This window comes from Artibeus jamaicensis, unplaced genomic scaffold (assembly GCF_021234435.1).
Source record: "Artibeus jamaicensis isolate MK-2021 breed Jamaican fruit bat unplaced genomic scaffold, CSHL_Jam_final contig_233, whole genome shotgun sequence".
NCBI classification, from domain to species: Eukaryota; Metazoa; Chordata; class Mammalia; order Chiroptera; family Phyllostomidae; genus Artibeus; species Artibeus jamaicensis.
The window spans coordinates 5,005,037-5,028,100 of record NW_026521486.1 but is presented as its reverse complement, the minus strand read 5'-3'; the positions used below and the strand labels follow the sequence as shown (position 1 = coordinate 5,028,100).

The 23,064-nt window shown below is 39.0% G+C and overlaps 1 protein-coding gene across 2 annotated transcripts in view; it reads left to right on the top strand.

Annotated features, from left to right (window-relative positions):
* EP300 (E1A binding protein p300) overlaps positions 1–23,064 on the top strand; it is a 69,977-nt gene that overhangs the window by 33,847 nt on the left and 13,066 nt on the right. Inside the window, exons 9-22 of one of the 2 annotated variants that reach the window (XM_037160794.2) lie at positions 700–817; positions 1,478–1,652; positions 7,401–7,481; positions 7,930–8,039; positions 9,398–9,535; positions 10,228–10,671; positions 11,965–12,144; positions 12,384–12,528; positions 14,575–14,693; positions 15,843–16,082; positions 16,913–17,001; positions 18,923–19,003; positions 20,961–21,017; positions 21,590–21,667. In XM_037160794.2, the coding sequence (XP_037016689.2) occupies positions 700–817; positions 1,478–1,652; positions 7,401–7,481; positions 7,930–8,039; positions 9,398–9,535; positions 10,228–10,671; positions 11,965–12,144; positions 12,384–12,528; positions 14,575–14,693; positions 15,843–16,082; positions 16,913–17,001; positions 18,923–19,003; positions 20,961–21,017; positions 21,590–21,667 (2,055 nt within the window). The remainder of the gene's footprint in view (positions 1–699; positions 818–1,477; positions 1,653–7,400; positions 7,482–7,929; positions 8,040–9,397; positions 9,536–10,227; positions 10,672–11,964; positions 12,145–12,383; positions 12,529–14,574; positions 14,694–15,842; positions 16,083–16,912; positions 17,002–18,922; positions 19,004–20,960; positions 21,018–21,589; positions 21,668–23,064) is intronic. The other variant, XM_037160795.2, reaches the window with a different exon arrangement.

Sequence of the window (23,064 nt, the reverse complement as noted above, 5' to 3'; positions counted from 1 at the left end):
ACAGATAATTATTTGGGGTTGATCATCTGATGACTTGATGATAAATATGCTTGTGGATTTTTTTTCCAATCAAGAATTTTTCTAAACTTCCATTGATTCCTTCAAGTACTATGCAACTGAAAATGAGATATCCAACTGATAAAATTGGCAGCTAGAAATCACATTTGTCGGGTTTTAGGAACACCTAGTGCCAAGCATTTTGTACAAAATGGCTAGAGCTTAAAAGACATGTAGCAGAGTGGTCATACATTTTTGCCCCTCTACTTCAAGTTTTTGATCCCGTAAGATCTCATAGTGGTGGTTAAGTTTTATTTCACTAAGCTGTGAATAAATATAGAAGAGTAGAAGGATCTGAAGACTGTTACAGATTTATACTGTAACAGAGGTCAGGTTTCTTCACTTCCTTTATGCAAATTGCACAGTGATTGTTTGCTTCAATTTAGAGTCGTAGGGAGGGGCCAGTGAGTATATTTATGAAGTCATTTTTTACATTCTGATCAGGAAAATCTTTTGTTTACTACAAAGAGACAATTTCATTTAGGTCAGTAATATTTGAGCACATGCTGACCCTCATTTTTAAATATTATTTAATCTGTACATTGTACAAAAATGAGAAAATAAGTTTAAAGTACTGTATGTTTCTGTGGTGAGATTAGAAAGCTGATGTGATATAATAGTGATAGTACTCTCTATTCTTAGTGTTCAAGCCATATTTCCTACTCCGGATCCTGCTGCTTTAAAAGACAGACGAATGGAAAACCTAGTTGCTTATGCCCGGAAAGTAGAAGGCGACATGTACGAGTCTGCAAATAATCGAGTGAGCACCTGTTTTTTTCTGTGTAACATCAGAAATGGACCTGTCCTGGTTGCTTAGTGTATTTAGGAATAAACTAAGTGTCTTCTGAAGTACATGAAGTAGCATATACTTAAGAAGACACCCTTCAGCTGTCCTGTCTTATTCTTATTGTGCATAGTCAAGATAACAAAGTAACTTACTTTCTTAAAAGTGTATGTTACCAAGAATTTTACATTTTTCTTCTTAATAATACAATGCACTCGTGGGGCACTTTATCTGGGTTGTCCTTCCGTCAAGTTGGAAAGTGGTTGAGCTGTTTCCAGCTCTGTGCTATTTTCACCAGAACATGGTGAATCAGCTGCAAAGTATTTTCATCTCAAGTAGTACTACAGTTTCTCCACATCATTACTTCTCTAAATTGGCACTTTTTGTAGCATAGTCTTTGCTTGTGCTCTAAATTTCCAGCACATACTTTGTAAACCTGCTTTGAGAGGTCATGCTTTACTATGTAGATTCATAATAAAGCTGCCCTTCACATGATCATTCTGAAATGAGCTCATTTGGAATGATCTTCTGCCTACCTCTTTAAAAAATGAAGTTAAAAATCTGTTCTTCCTTTTTTTTTAACCTAATGATAAATCTTATATTTTTTCTCATGTCTAATTTTCAAAATTCAAAAAGGCGGAATACTACCATCTGCTAGCTGAGAAGATCTATAAAATCCAGAAAGAACTAGAAGAAAAACGAAGGACTAGACTACAGAAACAAAGCAACCTGTCAAATGCTGCAGGCATGGTGCCAGTTTCCATGAATCCAGGGCCTACCATGGGGCAGCCACAACCAGGAATGACTTCTAGTAAGTGCTTTGCATTACATTTGTATTTGTTTATGCAACTATTCTAGAGTTTCTGAACTCTATTTTCCCCCATAGAAAATAATTCATTCTCTGGTAAAAACAGTAGCTAAACAGTATATTTAAGATTTTTGGATGTGGTACTCAACATGACTTGTTAATCTGGCATCATTTTAGACTCCAAGATAGTCTTTCACAATGATACCTGGAAAATGATAGCCCACAGGTTTGCATTGACTTACATATGGTAGGCAGCCAGTAGATGTAGACTGAACAGGTTCAAAAGCCACACCCGCTTTCATACACCCTAAAAAACAATATCATGTTACTTACATTGACAAAATATGTTCAAAAGCTAAGAACCATTTTTTACAAGCATCATTTAAAATTCATCTTGATAGTTTCGGTGTTGTGGTTATAGCAGCCCTCTGAACCTAATGAATTAACCAGGTAGCTGGGATTACTTTTCATTGCCTTATTCACTCATTGACTCACTAATAGGTTCTCAGCAGTGAAATGTGGAGTTAGGTATACAATAGTGAGAAAGAATACAGGCTATTTAAATGATACGAAGAGCTCTGTCCTGTGTGGCTCAGTGGGTTGGGCATCTTCCCACATGGTGGAAGGTCACCAGTTTGATGCCCAATCAGGGCACATGCCTGGATTGCAGGCCAGGTCCTCAGTTGGGGGCATGCAAGAGTCAGCCTATTATTGATATCTCTCACAAATTGATGTCTCTCTCCCTCTCTCCCCCTTTCCCCCCCTTCCACTCTCTAAAAGTAAATCAGTAAACTCTTTAATTGAAGGGGGAAAATGGGAACAAAAGATACCATAAGTATAAACAATAGATAGGCCAAGGATGATATTTTCAATATTAAAGGTACTAATTTTCTTAATATATAACCTGAAGGATAAAGAAATAGATGAAACATTATGAAGAAAAGTAGGAAAAGGAAATGAAAGAATAAGTAAAATCAGTAGACTTCTGTGCATCTTTAAAGGTTATAATGGACTTGAGTGACATGACTTTAAAAATATATGTTATACGTAAGAATTTAAATGGTTGTTCATTCCCTTAACTCCAGTCATTCCATTCTTAGGAATTTAATTCCAAGCAATAATGGTATAATTGGCACAGAAATAGTCACAGCATAATACTATAGAAACACCCTAAAAGTGCCCCGGTACTGCATTGCTAAAGTAATCATACAGCTCTACACTAGCATGTTGTAGTCGAGGCATCCCCAGAGCACTCCCTTTCCACTCAAGCACTGGGAGATAGGCAGATGTAACTAGCCATCAGGGGTCGTGTACGTAAAGGTGACGGTCCAGCTATGGCTAAGAGAAGGACAGCTCCATAGTGATTCCACCTGCCCTCTTTCAGCAGACAGCGCAGCCCAAACCTGCTGCTCTCTCCACAGAGATAGATAAATAACAGTTAGGAAGGATCCAACCCGGGGTCCTTGAGTAAAACTGCAAGGGAAGGCCACAATCAGCACAATAGAAAAAGTATTTGAGGAATCGCTCTGAAGAAAAAAATTGAAAAATTGCTACACAGAAGAAATTAAAACATAAAAATACAGCAGAGGACAAAAAAGCACTGGATTGTTGACCAAGTTAAAAGCCATATTATCAATAACAAAACAGAAGGTAGGACTTAAACAGCTTTATTTTAAATGGTTTGAAATAAAATGGGAAATTTTTTAAAAATCAGATCATTAGGAAGATGATAGATACTGGATTGGCCAAATACTTCATCTGTTTTTGTTTTGTTTTGTTTTTTTACGTAAGATGGCTCTAGTAGCACCTAGTTACCTTTAACTTCATTAAAAATAGTTTTGTTAGATTGTATTTTGACAGCTATCATGTCAGTGTGCATTGAAAAAAAAAAACCTAATCAAGCCCTGGCTAGTGTGGCTTAGTAGATTAAGTGCCAGCCTGTGAACCAAAGGTCGCTGGTTTGGATTCCCACTCAGGGCACATGCCTGGTTGAGGGCCAGGTTTCCAGTTCAGGGTGTTCAAGAGGTAGCCACACATATTGATGTTCTCTCCCTTTCTCCTTCTTTTCCTCTCTTTAAAAATAAATAAATCTAAAAAAATAAAAATAAAAATTCATGAATTCTTGTATAGCTGTTTAATGTTGAAGATGGAAGAAAATATGCAACATTTTTGGCATATTATACTTTATTATTCCAAAAAGGTAAAAATGCAACTGAAATGCAAAAAAGGATTTCTGCAGTATATGAGGACAAGGTGCTGTAACTGACATGTTAGTGGATTTATGGATAAAGAAAATGTGTGTGTATATATACATACATAAACACACACACAATGAAATATTGTTTGGCTGTAAAAAAAAGAGTATCTTCAGCTCTGGCTGGTGTAGCTCGGTAGATTGAGTGTGGGCTGTGAAGAACCAAAGGATTGTTGGTTTGATTCCCATTTAGGGCACATGCCTGGGTTGCAGGCCAGGTCCCCAGTGGGGGGCCACATAATAGGCAACCACACACTGATGTTTCTCTCCCTCTCTTTCTCCCCCTCTCTTTCTCCCTCCCTTCCCCTCTCTCTAAACATTAATAAATTAAAAATTTAAAAGAAAAATATCTTGCTCTTTGCAGCAACATAGGTAGACCTTGAAGAGGGTGTTGTGCCAAAAGACTAAGTCAGACGGACAAATATGTGATTTCACTTATATGTGCAATCGTACAACAAAATCAAGCTCATAGATTGAGAAAATGATTGATGGTTGATAGAAACAAGAGGGTGAGAAATGGGCAAACTGGGTGAAGGGCATTCAAAAGGTACAATTTCCAACCCTGGCTGGTGTGGCTCGGTTTGTTGTAGTGTTGTCCCATAAACCAAAAAGGTTGTGGTTTTGACAGTGCATCTCTCTCAGGCTCTCTTTTTCCCCCTCTTTTTTTCTTTTTCTTTTTCTCATTTAAAACAAAAAAACACCCTCCAGTTAATAAAGTGAACGTCCTCTGAGAGTATGTAATGAACAGCATTGTGACCATAGTTGTTAAATACTGTGTTGCTCATTTGCAATACAGAGTTGCTAAGAGAGAAGATCTTTAAATTCTAGTCACAAGGAAAAAAGTGGTAAGTCTGTATGATGAGGGATGTTACCTAGACTCACTGTGGTGATCATTTTACAGTGTATACATATACCAAACCATTATGTTGTCCGCCTGAAACTAGGCTAGTCAGTGACAGTTTTCACCTTCAGTGTGAATGCATTAAGTTGAGTGAGTTTATTTTTATCTAATTTTTATATTCGCATAAGAAAATAATTGTAAGAGGCAGGGTTATGGAAGACTTGAACTTTGATTTTTTTTTGTTTTTGTTTTTGCAAAGTATATTTATTATATAGTCGAAGGGTGGTTATGGTATATGAGTCTATGTATTGGTCTAGAAAGATTTGTAATAAGTTACTATAAGCAACATATATGTGCAGTCTGAAAAAAAAAAACAGATCAGTAACAAGGTTGAACAGGAGCCGACTTGGGTTATTTTGTCTTTTATTTTTGAGAGAGAGGGAAAAGGAGGGAGAAAGGGAAACATCTATGTGAGAAAGATGGGAACTGAACTGACAACCTTTTGGTTCACAGGCCGGCACTCAATCCACTGAGCAACACTAGCCAGGCCAAACTCAATTTTTTGAATATTTGAAAACTTAAAGAGAAAGTTGATGACAGACAAGTATATATTTTTAAATCTGATTTTTCTTTTTTTAATTGTAGCATATTCCCAGGAAGTAATTTCGGAAGAAATCAATACTAATCTTACAGCATTGGTTTCTTGTGCAGGTGGTAGGATTCCTGTATAACTTAGTGTTGGGTCTTACAAGGTTTTTGGTTGTCTGGTCTATGTGTGTATTTGCATTGAGTATTTATTTAAATATAAATGGTTGACATTTTAATTAATGGGTTTTAATGAATACATATATTTATCTGTAAATATTTACCTTAAAAGCTCTCATCAAACTTCTTCAAATGTTCATCAGATGTTTCTTATGATTTAAAAAATTGAGTTACCTAATAAGCAAGCGCACAATAGATTTAGGACAATTCATGCTATTCAGTCAATTGTTTAAAATTGTGGTTCTATATCATAGTTGTACGCAAAAGTGCTTGGGCCAGATGTAGGCAGTAGGATTATGTTTCTAATTTTTCCATTTGTTTAGTATCACCAATTTAAAACCTGGGTTTCTGGCTTTGTAAAAATGGAAGGATCTAGCAGATTCGGCTTGCTCTCCTACAGGGGCACCATTGTCTGTACCTGGAGCTGTGGCTTTCTGTTTAGAAGGGCTGTGTTTTCTCTACTTCACCCCAGTCCTCCCTGTTCCCTGTTGTTTCAGGTGCCTAGTCGTCTTTACTCATTGATATTAACTGCCTGCCCCCTGCTGGCATTTAGCTTGCAGTACCTATTTATATAATTGACAGGAGAAAAAGGTTCCTTGTGTATTGGGCGAAAACTGTTTTCTATAAAGTGTATGTGGAAGATGAAAGCTATTAATAGAGGTTTGTCTCTTCTTACTGTGTTCTCTGACTATATAGTTTACACCTAGCTTAGACAGGTAATTTTTTAAGTCTTACACAGTTGCATTAAAAGATTATATGACTAGGTGTTCAACATTCTTCAGGTTTTAATTTACATTATTTTATTAGGAGCAATATTAGTGGTAAGTCCTTATGAAGTTAGTAACTTGAGTTGCAGTAAGTCACTTAGTTGCGAGATCATTTTTATTAAACAAAAATGATAGCAAAATTTGAGAGTTGCCTGAAGTGGTGGGCTTGTCTGTGCAGCACAGTGGGCCTGAGGGCTTGCGTGCGTGGCGCTTCGAGTGTGGGGTAGACGAGGTAGAGCTGGTCACTACAAGCATGGTGTCTTTTCCAGGAGCGCTGTATAAAGAATTATTTATTCCGCTCACTGTGGTGTGGGAAAGATTGGGAAGTGCTACACTAGAGGAGGTGTACGTAATCCAGTAAAAATTAGGATCTTGTCTATTCATGTTTTAATCTCTTAATTATTTCTTTTTTGTATTTGTTTTAAAAGGTGCATGAGATGTAATGTGGTATAATGTGTATATTATTTAAAGTTAGTGTTCGCAGTGGGCTTGTGTACGTAAAAACACATATCGTTGGGGTACACACAATCAGATTTGGTTACTGGACAGAATCTGTGGCCCTTTTCTGTGGAGGTATTCTGCTGCATACAAACCAAACAATCTAGTTTAAAGATTTTATCTATTCATTCTTACAGAGAGGGAAAGAAAAGGAGAAAGCGAGGGAGGGAAACATCAATGTGTGGTTGCCTCTTGTACCCCTGACTTGGGGACCTAGCCTGCAGCTGAGGCATATGCCCTATATTGGGACTCAAACTGGTGACCCTTCAGTTCGCAGCCTGTGCTTAGCCCACAGAACTATGCCAGCCAGAACAGCTTTTTATTTGTTTGTTTGTTTGTTTGTTTGTTTGTTTGTTTTTATATTTTACATTATTTTCCTGTTAATGCTGAAAGCACAATAGTTTGTAAAGGAATGTACTAAAACCATTTGGAGATTTTGTGGGTTTTATCCCCTACATTTCAAAACTAACATTTTCTTCAAATCCTGTCAAATTCATAGTTTTTATTGTTTTGTGATTCAGGCTGAATTCTTCAGGATACTGCTAATACTTTGTGGGGTTTTATTTTAGGGAAGGAAACTGACTGAAAAAGGATACTTTTCTAACCATTTCTCTATTCCCTTCTAGATGGCCCTCTGCTTGATCCGTCTTTGGTGCGTGGCAGTGTGCCAACAAACCAGATGATGCCTCGGATAACTCCACAACCAAGTAAGTCTTGCAAGAAATCTATGTGTTTAACCTCAGCCTTTTTTAACAGAAAAGGGCTGGTGTACTACAAGATGATACTTCCCACCTTGATTCTTGCCTCAGGCTAGCAGCAGGTATCATAATTACCTGCTTAAGAAATCTGAAAACCTTTTAGAACTGGAGCCCAGGAGAGGAAGAGAAGGATAAAGAGCAGGTTGGCTGGCATGTCAAGGGGCAAAAAACATTAAATGATCAAGTATTCATTTAAAAACAATTAGCCAAAATGGAATTTACATTACTTAACAATGCCCTTCTATGACTAACTACTGTGAATTAAACAAATTCATTCATAGTTGAGAGCAGGTTCCTTTATTTGTTCTGATAAAATGATGTGTAATCAGAAGTAAAAACTCTTTCTTTTATTAGATTCTGAAGATATTCAGGTCTAATATTTTAGACTTATTCACAGGTTTAAATCAATTTGGCCAGATGAACATGCCTCAGCCCCCTATTGGACCCCGGCAAACCTCTCCTCTTCAGCACCATGGACAGTTAGCGCAGCCTGGACCTCTCAACCCAGTAAGTTTGACTTCTTTGAGTAATCTCTTTCAGTCTCTACCTGACATTTTTTAAGTCCCTTTTCTTTGTTTCTACTTCAAAAACAAAAATTTTTACATTTGCTTAAATGGCTAACTGTGAATGATTAATCTTTAATTTTGATTCTTCATGTAATTCGGTTGTATGTGGCCCTAATACAGACATGATTAAATAACTACATGTGCTTCAGAGATGAGATAAATAGGCAATTTTTCACCTCTCTTTCTTATTTATAAATTGCTTTCAGAAATTTAGCTTATAGAAGTAATCACTGAGATACTAAAAGGATGTACTTGGAGGAGAATTCATGTAAAAGATGTTACATTGTCTACTCTGTTTTGAAAAAAAGGCCATATCCTAAATGTACACTGGAGGATTTTTTTAGGTCAAATTATGGTACATCTATAAATTGGAATGCTCTGTAAGCAATAATTTGAGAACTTACATGACGGTACAAAAGCTTTAAATTGAAAAACCGATTTCTTGTGTGTGGGGAGGGGTATCCAATGTAGCTAAGATCTGTCTTGATTAGCTACATAAAATAAACATTACAAGAAAGACAACACTTCCAAATGCTCTTCATAGTCATAGTACTGGAGAGCTCATAAGAGTAGCCTGTCACCTCTCCCTGGAGTCTCAGTGTTTAGTAGATTGCATGCTTCGACACAATTGCCTGTCTTTCCCAGGGAGGAAACTGTATTTTGTAATGGAGGGGCAGTTACTTGGTCCTTGGGACTGGAGAAAAAGGAGTCTAAGCATCTTGTTGCTCTTAATCCTATTCTCAACTTTTGGGTGGCTCCAACCCCTACCTGTCTTTCAGATTTAGCTAGTGCCTCTAATTCACATACCTTTTCTTAGATTATGGAGATTTTGGCCTTTGGTACACCATAATTTTTTATTAAAGGCTTATATTTGGGATTTTTTAGAAATGAAATGTAACAATTCATTGTGAACCATGAATGTTACAACTTGTTCAGCCACAACTTGCAAGATTTTACTTGTTTGTACCCATTATGGAGTCTTCCAGTTTGATCTGTTACTGTACCACCGACATGTGCAAAGGTCTAGTGAAATTTTGATTCACTCTCCTCACTTAAGGGAGTTTGCAAAGAATAATTAAGAGTTCTAGGTGCATTTATGTACCATAAAATTTGTAATTCCTCTAGATTTAAGTCTAAGCTATGAGGCTTTCCTCCGTTATCTTGACAGGAGAGCCAGCTATTGCACCACTTTCTTCCTTCCTGTCCTCCACCAGCCTCCCATGGCAGGGCCAGAGCAGTTGATGATTCCAGCTGCTCCAGTATGATACCTGTAATGAAGCTGTGTTTCTTTGTGTGCAGCCTATGGGCTACGGGCCTCGAATGCAGCAGCCTTCCAGTCAGAGCCAGTTTCTTCCCCAGACTCCGTTCTCAACACAGGGAATGAATGTAACGAATATGCCTTTGGCTCCGACTGGGGGTCAAGCACCCGTGTCTCAAGTATGTCTCACAAATGGATTTTCTTTTTAATTTTGAGGTTTTATTTATTTATTTCTAGTGGGGGGGGCGGGGGCGGTGGAGGGACAGAAACATCAGTGTGTGGTTGCCTCTCACGCGCTCCCTACTGGGGACCTGGCACTCAGTCTGCTGAGCCACACCAGCCAGGGCTGGCCTGGGTGTCTTAGAGGGAAGGGGAGTGGCAAATAGTGGGCAAGAGTAAATTATTTTTTTAAGGTTTTAATAATAAGAACAGTTATGGACGTAGTGTTCTGGACAGTGGAGAGATTAATCTGTGGCATAGAGCTATATTATTAACTAGAAAAAACAGAATTGATAGTTTCAACCACTTTTTTTAGTAGTGAACTCATTAAAAGGCAACCTTAGTGACATCTGCCATGCAGAACTTAAAACTCTAGCTAAAGAGCATACAAAGGCCAGAAAACACTGTACTTACTACCTGCTCCTTGTCCCTGCAGTGACTGAGGCCATTCTGCAGAATTTTCTGAAGTCTATTTAATTGTATTATATTATCCAGAGATAGGCGTTCCCCCCGTAACAGGATTTTTATCATATTGTAAAATGGAGGCATTCATTGCCATTTTCTGTTTAATCAGTTTGTGTCCTTAAATGCCTATGTAAATACTTCTTTAGTTCTCTTAATTGCCATCTTACTGTGTTTTTCATTTTTACAGGCACAAATGTCCAGTTCTTCCTGCCCGGTGAACTCACCTATAATGCCTCCAGGGTCTCAAGGGAGCCACATTCACTGTCCCCCTCTCCCTCAACCAGCTCTGCATCAGAATTCACCCTCTCCTGTACCTAGTCGTACACCCACCCCTCACCACACACCCCCAAGCATAGGGGCTCAGCAGCCACCAGCAACAGCAATTCCAGCCCCTGTTTCTACACCTCCAGCCATGCCACCTGGACCACAACCCCAGGCTCTACATCCGCCTCCAAGGCAGACACCTACGCCACCACCAACACAACTTCCTCCCCAAGTGCAGCCTTCACTTGCTGCTGCTGCTGCTGCTTCAGCTGACCAGCCACAGCAGCAGCCCCTCTCACAGCAGAGTACATCAGCGTCTGCTCCCACACCGACAGCACCGCTGCTGCCTCCGCAACCTGCCACTCCCGTAAGCAGAGATTGGGGTTTAGGCTGTGTCATTTTAGCTGTAGTGTGGTGTTAAAGTACCTCTGTGCTGTGGTATTTCTATTATCTACTGTTTTATCTCTTACTGTTGTCTTTCCAGTTAAGGACTTTTCTTCCTTTCTTTCTTTTCCTTAGTTCTTTTCTTTCTTTTCCTTTTGTACTATCTGGTACAGAAGTAGTTCAGAGATTGTGTTTAGGTCTGATGTTGACCCTCCTATAGTTTGTGTTGTATTCTGAGGCTTCAAGGCATGTAAGGGAGATCATAAGATGAGATCCAGTAGTACATTTAGTGTACCCACATGAATTTAAAACAATCTTTTTCAAAAGATCTGGGCTGTAGTATTGAGAGCAAATGAACAACAACAAATCATGGGTTTACAAATATCTGTGGTCCTAGCCAAGGTTAGAAAATTATGATCTAAGATGAGAAAGGTATGGGCCTAGAACAACTTGCAGCTTTCTTGTTTTATATATATCATGGGCATCTAAATTCACATCTGATAGTTGCATCCTTACTAATACAATTCTGTGTGTGAAGGCTTAGAATCTTCTACTTGATCACTGATACTGCTGTTTTCATTCTCTGTCATATTGCTGAACCGAGAAAACCCATTAGGCACAGCTACTTTATAGAACACTGTTTCATTAACGACTGGTTTACCCTGGCTTCTGATGAGCATGAAAGGGCAGAATGCTGAAAGGAAACTTGATTTTGTTGTAAATAAGGTAGTTGCTGAAAATTCTAACCTCTCCTTATGAGGTTTTTTACTGGAAGACTTAGGAAAAAGGTTAAGAATGGACAGTTATGCCAATAGAATGTGATCGTTCCAAACAGCTGCTCAGTGTGAGGGTTCATCATAGTCTACTTCTCTGGACATTTGAAACTTTTCCTAATAAGATGTTACAAAACAAGATAGTCATCCTTTCTTTTCTTTCCATTTTTCTGTAAGTGTGAGCTCCTTCTGTAAGTTTCAGCAGTCATCTGAAACCTCTACCCCTCACACACTGCCACAAAATGATGGTCACCAAAGAGCCCACTGATGGTTCTTCTGTGTTCAGCCAGTCAGTGCATATTTTTTAAGTCTTTTAATCTCCTGTTCTAAAAGCATAATTGACTACAAGGGGGTGAAATAGATAGTAAGTGAAAGCACAATAAGTGAATATAAATATACCAGCCTAGAAATAGATGGTTAACCATGCCATCCTGTTGTGTGCCTTAAATTCTGGTTGTATAATTGGCAAACTTTTTGTGTTTTTCCCCCCTCTCTCTGCTTAGCTTTCCCAGCCAGCTGTAAGCATTGAGGGGCAGGTATCAAACCCTCCATCTACTAGTAGCACAGAAGTGAATTCTCAGGCCATTTCTGAGAAGCAGCCTTCACAGGAAGTGAAAGTGGAGACTAAAATGGAAGTGGATCAGCCAGAACCAGCAGATTCTCAGCCAGAGGATATTCCAGAGGTGAGAGTAGGACAGTTACTGTTACGTGGTTAGGAACTCAGTCTAGGAATCAACTAAACATGTTAACAGGAAAGTATTCTGATACTTTCAGAATTAGATCTCATTTCATTGATTTCTATGCAAGAAAAGGATCTTTAGATATGTCCATGGGGAGGCAAAAGGGTGGAAGTAAGACAGTGATCTTCCTGCATCCTGTTGCATGCCTTTGGAATACTACAAAAACTTACCTTGCCTTTCAGACTAAAGCAGAAGACTGTAAAGTGGAACCTGCAGAGACAGAAGAGAGAGGCACTGAATTAAAAACTGAAGCAAAAGAGGAGGAAGACCAGCCAAGTACTTCAGTTACCCAGTCGTCTCCAGCCCCAGGACAGTCAAAGAAGAAGAGTAAGTATTCTGTCTCGTAAGCTCTGCATTCTTGAGGCAGGGGAAAAACCAAAGAGCTTGAGAAGAATGGGATCAGATTTTGGACTCCTTAAGCCTTGGGAATTGACTTTAATAAGATTTTATTAGTCTTGGAGCCCTTGGCCTGGTCTCTTTATTAACTAATATTGGGAAATAATATATTGATTTTGTTTGTTTAAGGTATATAACTTCTTGGAATCACTGGGTCAGTCATTCCCATCATTTCTTCAGGGTTGGCTGGTTAACACCCTATCAAAATTGTCTTTTTCAGAGGGAAGAAATTAACCAATTCATGAAATGCACAAAATAATAGCAATAATAACATTTATTGTTAACCTGCTGTGCACCTGGCACTGTCGTCACACACCTCACCTGTATTCTCACATCTGATAAGTTCACGGAAACTCTGAGGCTGTTGATCCCATTATTACAGGCCAGAAAACTGAGGTTCAGTAAGGTTAAGTAACTGGCCTCAGCTTAGCCAGTAAGTGAACTGGGTGGTCTAGTAGAGAAGTTTATTTTGAACCATTTTGCTGAGCATTGGTTAATTAAGTCAGGTAAGCAGCACTACTTAACACAGTGTTAAATTCAAGCATTTCCCACAGAAATTAACTAGTTTAGGATGAAAGTAGGCTGCACAAACCTGGTCTTACTAGTAGGATTCTCTCTTTAGAACAGCTAATCTCGTACTGGCCAGTACTTAGTCGGTTAAAGCATCATCCCATACACCAAGGTTGTGGGTTCCATCCCCCAGTCAGGGCACATATAAGAAGCAACTAATGAGTGCATAAATTAGTGGAACAACAAATTGATGTTTTTCTCTATTTCTCTCTCCCTTATTTGCTTTCCATAAGAAAATCAGTAATTAAAAAATTTAAAAACCGCCCTGGCTGGTGTAGCTCAGTGGATTGAGCACAGGCCTGTGAACCAAAGGATCGCAGTTTGATTCCCAGTCAGGGCACATGCCTGGGTTGCGGACCAATTCCCAGCAGAGAATCCACAAGAGGCAACCACACATTGATGTTTCTCTCCTTCCCTTCCCTCTCTAAAGATAAATAAAAATAAAATCTTTTTTAAAGTGTTTAAAAAAATATAAAAACATAGCTAACTTCACAGGTTCGCTCAAATTCTGCTTGAGTATGATTAAGTATGAAAGACAAGCCTCTCCCTCCTGCTTTTTAAATTTTTTTTTCATGGCGCAACCCCCACAATGAGCTGAAAAATACCTAAAGTGCTAAAATACATATTCTCCTGAAGATAAAATTAATTTGTAAATAGTAGAAATAACAAGGTCTCTGCTCGTGTGTTTTTAAAGCTCAAAACTAGACCCTTAATGACTGCCTCCTTGAATGATAGATTTAAATTGATTCCCCTTATGACACACCTGCAAATCTTCCCGATTTTTGGGAAATGTACTGAAAATGCACTTGGACATAGTATGGTCAGCTGAGTCCACTGTTCTGGCAATAACAATTTAGTTCTGCTGCCTTAGACTACAAACCCAACATTTGCCGTTAAAATTGTAACTCCGTCTTCCTCCTCAGCTCTAAAACATAATGAGGGACTCATCAGTTTTCTGATACCTTCAGTGATAAGAGAATGGCGGGTCTAATTTCTGGCTTGTTGAATACTAATATCACGACAGAATGAATGCTTTATATTGTTTGGCAGCATCCCCATCCTACTACCAATATCTTTTGAAATATTTTGATAAGTCTCTTCATAAATTTTTGGAAGGCTTGAGATCCTTTGTCTACTTGGTCAAGACCATCTTGATGAAATTTCTGACTACAAAATTAACTGAGCCATAAAAGGTGTTTAAAGATGACTGGGCATGGCATTTTGAAGGTGCCACCTGAAGTAGACCAGGAATTAGAAACAGGAAGTGCACCCTTAGTGGTATTTCTGTAGGGACAATGTAGGCAATTTTGTGTTTTATGATTCTTGAGAGATTTTCATAGTTTTGACTTGAACCTTTTTTTCCTTCCTTTGCTAATTGATAACTAATTTCAAATGTACTCTTCTAAGTTTTCAAACCAGAAGAATTACGTCAGGCACTGATGCCAACGTTGGAGGCACTTTACCGACAGGATCCAGAATCCCTTCCCTTTCGTCAGCCTGTGGACCCTCAGCTTCTAGGAATCCCTGTAAGTATGTGGTGGTACTTTTAACTGTGGTGGCGGTGGTGTTTTATTATCATCTTCACTCAGATATGATTCACACATTGCACAGGTCATTCATTTAAATTGTACAGTTTACTGGGTTTTCTGTATTCACAGAATTGTAACCATCACCACAGTCAGTTAGGAATCATTTTTATTAGCCCACAGAAGGAACCCCACTGCCACTACCTGCAATCATTAGTCTGCTTCTCGTCTCTGGATTTGTCTATTCTGGTCACTTCATTAGATGAGGTCATACCGTATGTGATTCTTTGTGACTGTCTTCTTTCACTTAACATAGTGTTTTCAAGGTTCATCAATTTTGTAGCAAAAGACAGTATTTTATTTCTTTTTATGGCCAAGCAATATTCCTTTGTGTGGCTATACCACATTGTCTTTGCCCATTCTTTTGTTGATAGATGTTTGGATAATTTACACATTTTTTGACTGGTGGCACTAGGCCTGCTATGAATATTTGTATGCAAATTTTTGTGTGGTGTGTTTTTATTTCTCTTGGATAAATAAATACCTAGGAATGTGATTCTTGGGTCATACAGTTTATTTTTGTCATTTGAGTAGCAATGGTTCATGATAGAAAAGATAGACCCAAATTAGCTTCATATGCTTCTAAAATCGTCGTTACACACCAGGCTAGCAGGTCTTGTTTGAGCCTTTTAAGTGATACAGAATAAGGCAATGGAGTGCTTCATGGGCCAGAAATCCATTAGGAACTCCCCCACCCCAGTGTTTTTCTGTGGCTTTAGATGGATCACTGATGTTCTCTGGACTAATTTCCTTATCTGTATGTTCTTTCTAGTACTAAAATGTTAAGGGGCTATGAACTGATCACACAGATACTGTGTGGCATAGTACCCGGAATTATTACTCCAGTAGATCAGCAGCCTGCCACATGGAGAGGCGCTGTGGTAACTCTTTTATTCTCTCTGCCCTCTGAGTTGCTTGATACTCTGTAGACTAATGATTTAAAGAAGTGTTGGATATCACTGAACTCTTTAGAAATATGGACAGGTCAGAAACTCAACATTGCTTGGAAAAAGTGGTGATGAACAACAGGAAGGTACGCCATCTACCTTCAATATTTTGGGTAATGTTGTTTGGTGTCACATGTCCTAGGATTACTTTGATATTGTAAAGAGCCCCATGGATCTTTCTACCATCAAGAGGAAGTTAGACACTGGACAGTATCAGGAGCCCTGGCAGTACGTGGATGACATTTGGCTTATGTTCAACAATGCCTGGTTATATAATCGGAAAACATCGAGGGTGTACAAATACTGCTCCAAGCTGTCCGAGGTCTTTGAACAAGAAATTGACCCAGTCATGCAAAGCCTTGGATATTGTTGTGGCAGAAAGGTAAGAAGTTTTTGCACTGATAAATATTGGGTTGACCCTGGCTGGTTGTGGCTCATTGGATTGAGTGCCTGCGACCTAAAGGGTCACTGGTTCAGTTCCCAGTCAGGGCACACACCTGGGTTGTGGGCCAGGTCCCAGTGAGGAGTGCTTAAGAAGCAACCTCACACTGATGTTTCTGGCCCTTTCTTTCTCCCTCCCTTCCCTTCTGTCTATGAATGAGTAATTTTTAAAAATTGAGTTGAAAACTTACTAATTTGAATCCTGAATCATCAAGTTATAAGGTCATCTGGAGTGGGGCCTTGGTCCTTAGTCCCCTGTGGGTGCAGACTACCTGTCACGTACTTGTTTACCTGTATGTGCCAGTTCACGTTAAACTCTTGAGTTCTTTGGCATGTGGTAGGAGGATATGACTGTTAAGTCTACTCACAGTAGTGAACTAATGCTTTAGTAAACTATAATGGTTTTAGTTCTGTGAACTGTCTTGGAAACAGCCCACTCTGATTAACAGGAATGAGAACTAAAACTTCACTGACTTGTTTAATTTGCCAATGTAAATATTCTAGCTTGTCACCCTGGCTGGTGTGGCTCAGTGGATTGAGTGCTGGCCTGTGAACCAAAGGGTTGCCGGTTCAGTTCCCAATCTAGGGCACATGTCTCAGTTGTGGGCCAGGTCCCCAGTAAGGGGCGCAAGAGGCAACCACACACTGATGATTCTCTCCCTCTCTTTATCCCTTCCTTCCCCTCTCTAAAAATAAATAAAATCTTCAAAAAATATATTCTACCTTGTCCTTCAGGTCTGTGTACTATTTAATGGCTGGTTTCTTTTGCAGTTGGAATTTTCTCCACAGACACTCTGTTGCTATGGCAAGCAGCTGTGTACAATCCCTCGTGACGCCACATACTACAGTTACCAGAACAGGTAAGCTTGACCGTGTGGCCCATGGTTCATGTGTCTGCGTGTCTTGGGAGTGCATGCAGACGGACCAACACACACGGTCATGGTTCATGTGTAACCTGCTTGGAAACAACTGTACAGCACAAGTTCTTGTCTTTGTAGTTTGCCTTTGTAGAATTACACGACTTCTGGCAGAAAGTGGCCTTGTGTCAGATACCTGGGCCTTGGTTTATAAAAATATTAAAGGCAAAAATTCAAAGCCTTAGGAGGTCACATAACTTTGTGAGGTGGTGGCATCAATGGGATATCATCCCAGGCCTCACTGCTTTTCCACTGCCCTTTCATAGCTGACCACAGGCTCAGACAACACTGAGAAGATTTTGTAACTAATCAGTCTTTCTGCTTGCCCGTGAAATGACTACTGGCTATCCTTTCCCAAAAACTACCAGAAAATTCTTAACCCAGTTTGTTAGTCAGATTGATCTTTTTGGACATGTTTTCTTTTTATGCGTGGTCTATCCCTGCTTAAGTTGTAGTTTTTGATGTAAATGAAAACAGGATCCCAGAGTATTTGCTTTGCTTCCATTAAGCAGACAACAAGGACCACTTCCAAAAATAACTCCACCAGACTCCTTCTCACAAAGATTCGCAGATGACAGTGGGTGGTACAGTTCTAACAGAAGGGGCACTCTTGTTTATCCCTGCCCAAACAGTTACAAAAATTGCACCCACTGAGCTGTCTTCACCAGGTTTGTCTCCTGTTTTCAGTAATGGAGTGTTTACCTTGGGCTCTGAGATGGTGCTACTGAGACTGGGCAGTTAATACTTTTTACTTCTTTAAAACCAAGCTCATGGTGGTGGTTTTTTGCTGAACTTGTGTGTTACAGATGCCTTTCTAGCTTTGAAAGAGTCACTTAAACTTTTTGTTCTATTTACAAAAAGGCAGGTGCACTCTTAGTGCTTAGTAATCATTAGACACCATAGTTTTTTACTCAATAAAACCTGGAAAAAGTGGGTCTCATTGCTTTTAAGCACCTTACATTCAAAAAAAGTAACGACTAAGATGAAACTTTTCTCATGCTACAATCTTAACATTCATATCATTTTTGGATTTTTGGCATCAGCCTAACAGGGCTTGTGATCTTTGTACCGAGGAGCATGTAATCAGGCAACCGCGCCCACCGCCCCCTTTTTAACTTTGTCTGCTGATGGTGACAATCAGCATTTAACTGCAGACTTCCCATTGAAAAATATTTTTTTCTTATGTTGCTTCCTTGGGATCAAAAGGGGTTTTGTTCCCCCCCTCCCACCACAATTGTTTTTGAAAGACTTGTTCCCTGGCACTTATCTATAGTGGATTTTATTTTATTTCACTTCCTATTTTTATTCCAAGTAAGTGGGGAGAAGTGTGTGATTGCTAGGTAACGGGGTGGCCATTTTTCTCTCCTTAGTAGATTTATTCTCCTTTCTTCTTCTGATTATTTGCATAAATTAGCATTAATTACTAAAATGAAAGTGTGTGGGTCTGTGTAAGTGAAACTTTTTTGTTTTATTTGCTGTAATCATTTGCTACTTGTGATTCCATTTGAGATATTTAATGCTAATCTGTGCTTTGCCTTGGCTTTCTGCTTTGTGTTGTCTTGCTTTATGTTTTTTGTTGTCCTGCAATCCCTCATTTCTTCGTTTGTTTTGTTTTTTTTTTCCTCCCTCATGCTTGTCGTTGTCTGCACTTGGCTTTGATTGCAAAAAAAACAAAAAACAAAAACAAAACCCATACTGTGGGGCCCATAAATCTGCATCATTGAATGTCCTTGTCGCCGTTGATGACCTGCTCTCTGCTCCCGTCCCCCTCCTTGGCCTGCTGTGATTGGTGGCTTCGTTGCTTGCCTTGGGCTGTGTTGTGTGAACGGAACAGTTCACCCCAGTATGGCCTTCTTGCCGACAGGTATCATTTCTGTGAGAAGTGTTTCAATGAAATCCAAGGGGAGAGCGTTTCTTTGGGGGATGACCCTTCCCAGCCTCAAACGTAAGTAGCTGCAGTACTTTGGAAAGCACCATCTTATTTCTCAGTTCCTTGTCAGGTGATTAAGCTCAGCCTTCTCACCTGAGACAGTGGTCTCAGATTATGCTCTCCAGTATGGTAGCCATCACTCACAAATGGCTACTTAATACAAATTAATTAAAAGTAAATAAAATTTAAAATTATCTCTCACTTGCACTAGCCACATGTCAAGTGTTCAGTAGACAGCTGTGACTAATGCTGCCATTGTGGTCAGCACTGATAAAGAATATTTCTGTCACGGCGGAGAGTGCTGTTAGCACTGGTGGAGGGGATACATCAGCACCAGGGTCATTGCAGGGAGACTTTCTACATGGAAACAGTCCACTTCTGTCCTAACAGTTGAAAGGTTGTAGTGCAAGGGAATTCCATTACTAACTCTTTTGAGTCTGAAGGGGAATTGAACAAAACTTGGCAGCCTTTTCATATAGCTTAACACAGCTATCATGATAATCATGAAAGTCATTGAACAACATTAGGGTTTTAGAAGTTTGTCTGAATGACTTAGAGACTTCCATGAGCTTTTGCCATCTTATAAGCCCTTATTTTTTGGTGAATGCCAAGAAAAATTTTCAAACATATCTTGAGCTGTCTCATTATACTTCTAAATATCTCATTGTACTAACTAAATCTCTGAGTTTTAAGTTAGACACTATGTTTCAAATTTGGACTGTTACTAGGAAGAAAGAGCTGTTTGGTGTACTTTCAGTATTCTTCAGCTTCCTTTTTTCCAGTTTAACCTCTGATAAATAGAAGCAGTTCTGAACATTCCAAAAAGTACGGAATTGTTATGTTATTAGTAAAACAGGGCTTCTGAGAAAAACTGGTTAATTTTTCTAAATTGGGTTTTAAAGTTAATACTTTAACTTCAGTTACCATTAAAGTACATATAGTAGAGTCAGATATCAATCTGGAGAGTAGGTACTGGGTCCCCGTGAGCCTTATAAGAGAAGTCAGCTCTAGCCAGGTTTCCCTTGTGCAGGAAAGGAAGGCAGACTTACTGTTGGTACTGTTGAACGTCTTACCACATGCTCTAAACTTTAGGATGTTGCATCTCTGACTTTGAAGAGTTTCAAAACTCCCTTCTGAATCTTGAGAGTGTAGTGGTTCTAGGAGTCTGCATTACTAACAGGGTCCTCTTGTGCTGCTGGTCTTTAGCATATACTTAATGCAGCAAGGCTTTAGGCCTTGTATCTCTAGGCTGTAAGTGGTAGGAAACAGTTTGAATGCGGAAGTGTGCCCATTTGGGGGGAGAAGAATCACAGTAGTCAGAATTGGGCCCCCTGAAGTTTATTCTAGGTAGAGAATGATAAGACTGTTCAGCTTCTATATTTGTGAGGCTTTTGAGTATGGTGTGCCAGATTTCTGGATGGATAGGGGAGGCCATGTGAAAATTTAAAAATGAATAGTATCAATTAAATTTTTTCACCCTTTAAAACTGAAATATGTATTTAATATTGAAATTTTCTATACTAAAAATTAACTAGACTTTGCTGAAAAATAAGTATTATTTTTAAACAGTGGTTTAGCTGCCTGTATACATGCCATCATTCATAGTTCAGTCTAGGGTCATTAACCTATTAAAAGGCATACATACATAATAAGACTGGCAGGCAAGATTTAAAAAGAAAAAGAATAGTGAACTCATGTTTCTAGTTCTTCCTGGCTTCTCCATTTCTTATAAGGAAAAATAGATTTATTATACTATACTATAGTTGTTTCCAAAAACACAGGTATTCCTATATGTAAGTATGCATTTTGTGGGAGCCAAGAATGCACCTGTTAAATGTGACCTCGGTATCGTCTCAGGAGATTTAAATAATCCACTTACAGTATGAGATTTGTTCTTTGGGTTAGAACAGTGGTCAGAGTACTCATCTTTAAATGTTCCTTTTTCTCATTTTTTTTCTTTTTCTCTTCTTAGTACAATAAATAAAGAACAGTTTTCCAAGAGAAAAAATGACACACTGGATCCTGAACTGTAAGTAGTTTTCCTTGACTAGTCAATAAAATGAGTCAGTGGACTTGGATTTTTCTTCCTTTCATTTTCTTGGTTTGCATGGCCAGTGAGATGATTCTATATCCTTGGGCTGAAACTGCATAATGTACAACTAAGAGATGGTAGAAGTGTGGAAGCTGGCATTACAGTTAGTATTCATTGACATCTCACCACATCGACCTGATACTGGTGTGATGTAGGCCCAAGTGAAGTGCCCACACTGGCTCTGCTCCGGACCACAAGTTCTGTGCCTGTTCCCCACACTGTCAAACAAGCTCACAGTCCCCTACTGTGTTGGGGAGGCCGTTCAGAGCCATGAGTGGTGTCAGTGTTTCCAGCATTCTGAGGTTAGAATACTCTCCGACTCACTAGGGGGTTTAAGGAGTGGTGATCTTTCACTTTTCGACAGTCACATTTCAGTTTTTCACATGTAATAACTGAACTTAATTTCTCTTGAAATTTGCTCTACCTCTAACACTAAAGAGCTTTTTAATAATTAAAAACTTTAAAAAATATTATTATTTCAAGTCTTGATTTTCGGTTTTTATTTCCAGGTTTGTGGAATGTTCAGAGTGTGGAAGAAAGATGCATCAGATCTGTGTTCTTCACCATGAAATGATCTGGCCATTGGGGTAAGACATTAGTATTTTCTCTAGACTCTTCATTGTGAGTTGTAGCAAGATTTTGTCTTTGCAATCATTATCATAACTTCAAAGTTACTGTGTCTAAACATTGTTCTTTGAATTGGGAAGAGATATTTAAAATATTAAATAGCCTAGAATCCCAAAATGTAGATCTTTCTCTTACATGCATGCATTGTTTTCATCCATACACAAATTTCACTGGGGTATTTGTTGTTGTTGTTGTTTTTATTATTTTCTGATCTTTCTACATGGAAACGAAATGCTTTTGGAAGATTTCAGTAAAGGTGACAGGAAATCTCTAACACCTGAACAGTAGTAAGGAGGTTTTAGATACAATTAAATTTGCCAGGTTTTAAAAGATAAAGCTATAGAGCATGTCCAGGGAGCACCTCTATTCTCTCTCTGAGAAAACATCACACTGTACATATCGTGGTGGCCCTGGTTAGGATTTGATTTAACCATCTTTTGGGGGTTGGGTCGTAAGTTTAATGGACATGGCTGTCCAGTGAAAGAGTTACATCAAGTGACTAGATACAGACTTTAGTTAACTAGCTATTCTTGGGCCCCATGCTTTGTTTCTGAATATTCCCCACATACTTGCCCAAGTTGCACATCATTGGTGACTTCATTCTGTTCATATCAATGAACAGATTTGTATCCATTGGGCACCTTACCTGCTACTGATGGGTCACCTCTCACTCCAAGAATGGAGCTGCTCCCAACCCTGTTCCAAGGGGGTACCTGTGCATCACGTGACTCATTGGAATAGGGTCTCTATACTGTCTTGCGCTCTTGTCTTGGATTACTGATGCTGGTTAGAAGGTCACAAGGAAGAGGAAGCTAACAAATTTCTGGAAAATTACAGTAGTTGATGTTTATATGGCTTGTCTTCAGATACAAATTTTTGTGTTCCCCTTAATCTCACAGTGGGTAAGAATAATTAAGAGACTAGCAGTGATTCTTGCCACTTTAGATCAGCTAGGGATTACTTCTCATGTTTTTGTAAGAAATTAAGCATACAGCCCTGACCGGTGTGGCTCAGTGGATTGAGCTCTGGCCTTTGGAACAAAAGGTCTCCAGTTAGAGTACCTGTTGGGGCTCACACTTGGGTTATGGGCCAGATCCCAAGGGGGGGGTGTGGGTGTGTGTGACAACCAATCGGTGTTTCTCATGCATATTGATGTTTCTCCCTCACTCCCCCCTTTAAAAAATAATAAAACCTTCTAAAGATAAAGTATTTTTTAAATAAGAAATTAAGCGTATGTACACATCCTTATGTAATTGTAGGAACAAAAAGAATGTACATTTTATAAATCTATTGTTACTAGTTCTGAGTATGGTTACTTGCATACTTTCCAGTAGTGTATATAGACTTTGCCAGTGTG